Source organism: Eurypyga helias, unplaced genomic scaffold (genome assembly GCF_000690775.1).
Source record: "Eurypyga helias isolate BGI_N326 unplaced genomic scaffold, ASM69077v1 scaffold18182, whole genome shotgun sequence".
Classification (NCBI taxonomy): domain Eukaryota; kingdom Metazoa; phylum Chordata; class Aves; order Eurypygiformes; family Eurypygidae; genus Eurypyga; species Eurypyga helias.
Window position 1 is genome coordinate 7,114 of NW_010235494.1, and position 5,100 is coordinate 12,213.

Here is a 5,100-nt window from a genome sequence, read left to right on the forward strand (position 1 = left end):
CATTATCTTTAGAAAAACATTAATTCTCGAAGTAGCATATGCCAGATCCTTACAAATCTTTAGTTGCCAGATTTACGCTGATCTAACAAAGCTGCAGGCGAAGGAAAATCTCAGGACGCGCTTCTCAGTGCTTGTGTAAGATTTTGGGTGGGGAGCTGAGCAGAGCAAACCATGGTGATCCGACATGCGTGGGTGCTATGTTCTTGTACTCCTTGCTGTCAAGTGATACACATGTACATAGCGAAGCTCAGGCGGAGCTGAAGAGGTGGAATATTGTGTGGATATGGCTTGTGCAGTTCGTCCTCCTCTGGCTTCAAAGCAGGGGCAAAGCCAGCTCTGTGCTACAAAAGTTTTGCTCATGTAATTATATTGATTAACCCTCTTTACTGTAGGTGGATATTACAGCATTGAGATTTTCCCTGCTTTCATACCTGTTCCCTGAGCTAAATCACCTATTTCAGCAGCATCAGTTGTTGTGTACTAATTTAATGGTCTACACAGGGGCTCTTCTAGCCATCTTATTGAGGATAATACCCATTCTGCTGAGGTTACGTGACGTCAGCAAAACTGGCCAGCACGAATTTGACCTTAAACCTGGAAAGTCATAGATCCCCAACCGAAATTGCTAGAGTGCCCCCTCCCCCGGCTCTGGTCCACCCTGGTTCCAAAGAAGGCAAAGGAAATTTGTATCATTCAAATTCATATGGCATCTCCATATATCACTGTTTATGGCACAGCATGCGAAACCCACGGCGTTTGGTGATGGTTAGATAAGGCACAGAGCATAAACCAGCTGCTTCTGCTCGCATCCTTCTGCAGTCACTCTCGCTGTGACTGTTCAGAAATTAATTTGACCTTTTGATGAGAAACCCCAAAGTTTTATGCCTAGTCAGGTCCTTCTGTGATACCCTGCGCTATTTGCTTTATCAAGCGTTTCAAGTTTTCATCTAGAAATACCACTGACATTTTGCCATCGATACTTTCAGAGATTACATGGCAAACACAAACAGGTACAGCCCCACTGAAACTGAAGATGTGCCCTGCCAGATTTTAACACAAGAGTACTTTTAAAAAAAATAAACTTTTTACTATTGGTTTACATTTGCAGCAATTACAGAAATGTGTAACTCTACAGTCTTGCATTTTTTGATGCTTTTCGGATGAACATCATCAGCTTTTCTATGAATATTGTTGCATTCCTTCTTTCTGTATCACATTTCCCCTGAAAAATTAATCAAGAAAATGAAATTACTTAATAGTTAACCGTTATGTAAAGCATTTTCATCTTGAAATCTTTTTATTAATGACAGGATTTTCTTTAAACATACTGATGACACACATGAATCCTTATTTTAGGGGTGATTCAAGCTGAAGACAAGAGCGAGGGAATGATAGAAATGTGAAATACTGCCAGGAGTTCTTCTGACATGAACTTGGCACAAGCAAGTACAAGAATTATTCAGACTTAAGGGCTTAGTAATGAACTATGGATCACATCTTATTGCATCTCTGCTGCGTGATCTCTGATAGACAAGAAGTCAGTTCCTACCTCTTTTGCCAGGCTTGCTGGGAGTGATTGCTTCAGTCTTTCAAAGTTTTGGAAAAAAACACTGAATTTTTTCATAGCTGGATTGGTTCTCAGTTGTTCTGTTCCTTCAAAGATTGTGCTGACACAATTCACATCCTAGGATGGAAGAAAGAGCAAAACTGAGATACAAGAATGTGCGACCATGAACTACAGTAAGTTTATTAGGAATCATCCCGAGTTACGTCCAGCTGCCTGGGTAACAGACATTGTTTCTGACTTCTGAGCTCGGATTTGCAAATGTCTCAGGCGAACATGCTTAACTGGTGTGCATATTTATTTACTCTGCAGGCAGAAACCTGGCAGGGGATCCCTTCTGCGAGCATGTGTTTCGTAATGTCCAGATGAAGCATATAATTATCTAAAGACTTGGTCCTATCTCCCCTGGAGCCCTCAAACACCAGTTTGATTCCTTACATCTGCTCATGTCAGCAGATAATTCCGGTTTGTCTTTGGTTTGGATGCGAGATGCTTTCTGCCCCAGAAGCTGGAGCTGTCTGAAGGCAGGAGAAAGAAAATAAATGAAGGTGAAGCGTTTCCAGACATTAACCTCTGTGCCAGCTGACATCTGCCTGCCAGGGGAGATGGGGACAACCGTCGCGCTCCCATCTCACAGCCCTCTGTGCCCTGTCCCATCCTGAGGGCAGCCGTGCACCGGACACCCTGGTTGTCTTCTGCAGAGCAGCAACTGGCATTTGTCCCAGAGAACTTGTGATCCAGGGAATGTGGCCAGGAAGGCTGGAAGGGGATACAGGACGGATGCAGAGCAAAGCACAATGACAGTTGCACTTGCCTGTGCGGGTTGTTTTGGAAGAGATCAGCTGAATTTGTGGAGAAGGAAAGAAGGAGAGGACGCTTCCATCAGCGTCAGGAACAGATTGGAGAGAAATGCAATGGGAGAAGAAAAGGATGAAAAACGGAGCAAAAAACTAATCAGCTAAGGTTGGAGCACTTGCAGCCAGCTGCTGAAGGTCAGCATCATGTCCACGATGTTCTCGACTGACACAGTCTCCTGTTAGTCATTCCTGGATGCTGCCTGGAGATGATAATTTTTTCCACGACCTTGCTTGGGAAGCTGTTTGCTTCTGCTGCTGCTGAACAATAAACTTTCTCTGTCATCTCTGTACCTGAAGCAGAGGTGAGAGCCGAGCAGCTCCTCTCCCTGCGGGAGAGCCCGGCACCGGCACTGTCAGAACCTTGGAAGGGAAAGGCATGAGCGAGCTGCCAGCATTCAGCACCGATGGTGCTGGGTCTGTTTTCCCTATTAAAACCGTGGATTTAAACCCAGCCCAAGTCCCAGCGGGGAAGAGAGCTCTTCCAGACAGGATCCAGAGAGAAGTGACAGAGCAGGGAACTTTACTCCAAATTTACAAGGAACGGGCTGGATTTGCCACAGAAAAAAAAAACCCAAAAATACCCCAAACAAAACCTTCCTGTTATTGTGCTTATGGCACAAATATGAACTATTCTGCTCCTTCTACAAATTAATTACTCAGATGGCATTCCCACAAGTAGCCATTTGGCTGTGATGTTATCTGAAGAGCTCTGTGCTGGCTGCGATCTCACACTGAAACCGAGTTTCCAGTCGATGAGCGGCAGAAAAAGAGCCTCTTCAGCAGCGTCTGCACCAAGAAGAATTTCTTTAAAGTCAGCTTGCAAAGACAAGATCCTTTACTCCAAGAGGGAACAGGAGACATTTCTTGACGATGCAGAAGAAAATGGCAAATGCATAAAGAGGAATGTAACCTTCCTTTTGGGACAGACCTTCATGGACACACGGTAGCCGGGGTGTTGTTCTCAGGGCATTAACACCATCCTTCAGACAAGATGTGATAATACAGCTATTTAATCCCCTTACAGATGGTAAAGGTATAAAAAGCCACTTCTAAAAGCAGACTAAACAAAGTAGCTTAAAAAGAAGTATTTTTTGCATATGGACAAGCAAGAAATGTGAACGAGTTTGTTCTTTTCTTTTTAACTGTCCTTCGTTTAAACAGCTGATTCAGAAAATCACTGTGTTCTGCCAGAGTTTTACAAACAGAACAGTAATAATTGTTGTCCTTGGCTACTTCTGTATCATAGCATATTTCTCTTCGGCTCAACATCTGATTGTTTTTAATAACATTTTAAATCTTACAATAACCTTTAGTATCTTTAATAACACTTTATATCTTCTAATAGCTACATTTGAAGTAATTGTTTGCTCTTGAATGCAAATAGGGTATTTTAGGAGATAACAATGCTAAAACTATCTCAGTTTCCAATGACTTAGTTTATGAAAAGGTTAGGTTTGTTTTTAAAAAGGGTGTTTTACTTACATCTATATTGTCTGGAGTTTCAATCCTCAGATTCTGAAAAATAACATATTAATTAAGCCTTTCAAATATCGTCGTCATTAACACTAATAAAAATAAAATGTCACATGAATAGATTGCATGACTTTCCAAAAAGTTAACTGTTAAAGAACGATAGGATTCAGTGCATGAAATTTCAGGTTAGCAAAGTGGAAATTGGACTTACCTGAACGTCGTTGGTCATTGCCTCACACATTTGCTGTAGTAATGTCAGCAATTCAGCCATGCTGCTCATCTGGGGAGCAGCAGAGATGCCCGCAGCCAGCAAAAGGAGGTAGAGATGGGTCTTCATCCTCCTGATGTGCTCAGAGAACCCCTAAGTGCTTCTGGACCAGTCCTCTACCATTTTATGGTCTCTCTACAAGGAAATAACAGTTTAGATTGATTTTGGAAACTGATAGAAAAAAAGGCCACTTGTTGAGACTTTCTGGAAGAGATCCAGTGAATTTGGTGTTTAACCTTGGGGCATACTCCTTACCCAATCAGCATTTCCACAGAAGTAGGTAATAAAGATATAAACATGTCAATTTGAAAATTGGTGAGACATAGAATGACCCAAATCATGACCAAGCAGTTGCCATCTCTGCAGCACTTCTCTAGAAATTGGAGATTTTTTGATAAGAGTGTGTGATTTTTCTGATAGGCATTAAGAAAAATGCTATGATGTAAGGAAAAAAAAACCCCAAACCGCACGGAAAATATGCGGACTACTGCCTAGAAAGAGAAAAGGACAGCGTTTATGTAATACATCTGGCAGAAGTTTGTCAAAATTCAGATATTCCATAAGAATTAATTAATTTACAGCAGGGGAAGCTACTGCTCTGGAGCGGAAGGGTAGCGCCAGGAATGGGTGCAGCAGAGCAGCTCCTTTTGGGTGGGGAAGGAGGGATGCAGGATGCCTTGAGCATGGATGGAGGATGCCCCAAGCATGGCAGCCTGGAGCCGGTGGGCAGAGCCGGGGCTGGGGACCTGATTTCATACCCCCGCTGCCCCTTCACCGTCCGAGACCTGCCAAGGGGAAAGCCCACTGGGTTTTGGTAGGGTTTAATCTAATGTCTTAATTTGTTGAAGGCGTCGTGGCTTATTATCTGGCTAAATCAGCCAACTCAGTCACTCGTGTTTCCCACTTTCCTGGAAGCTGGAAAAAAAACCCTTTTCAAT

At 42.9% G+C, this 5,100-nt stretch overlaps 1 protein-coding gene across 1 annotated transcript; it reads right to left on the reverse strand.

Annotated features, from left to right (window-relative positions):
* Positions 1 to 1,129: 1,129 nt before the first annotated feature.
* On the reverse strand, positions 1,130 to 4,231 carry LOC104505991 (interleukin-5-like). The gene is made up of 4 exons (XM_010146783.1): positions 4,106 to 4,231; positions 3,904 to 3,936; positions 1,550 to 1,684; positions 1,130 to 1,222 (listed from the first exon to the last, which is right to left on the reverse strand). Exons 1-4 carry the CDS (start codon positions 4,229 to 4,231, stop codon positions 1,130 to 1,132), a joined length of 387 nt encoding a protein of 128 aa, XP_010145085.1.
* Positions 4,232 to 5,100: the final 869 nt, after the last annotated feature.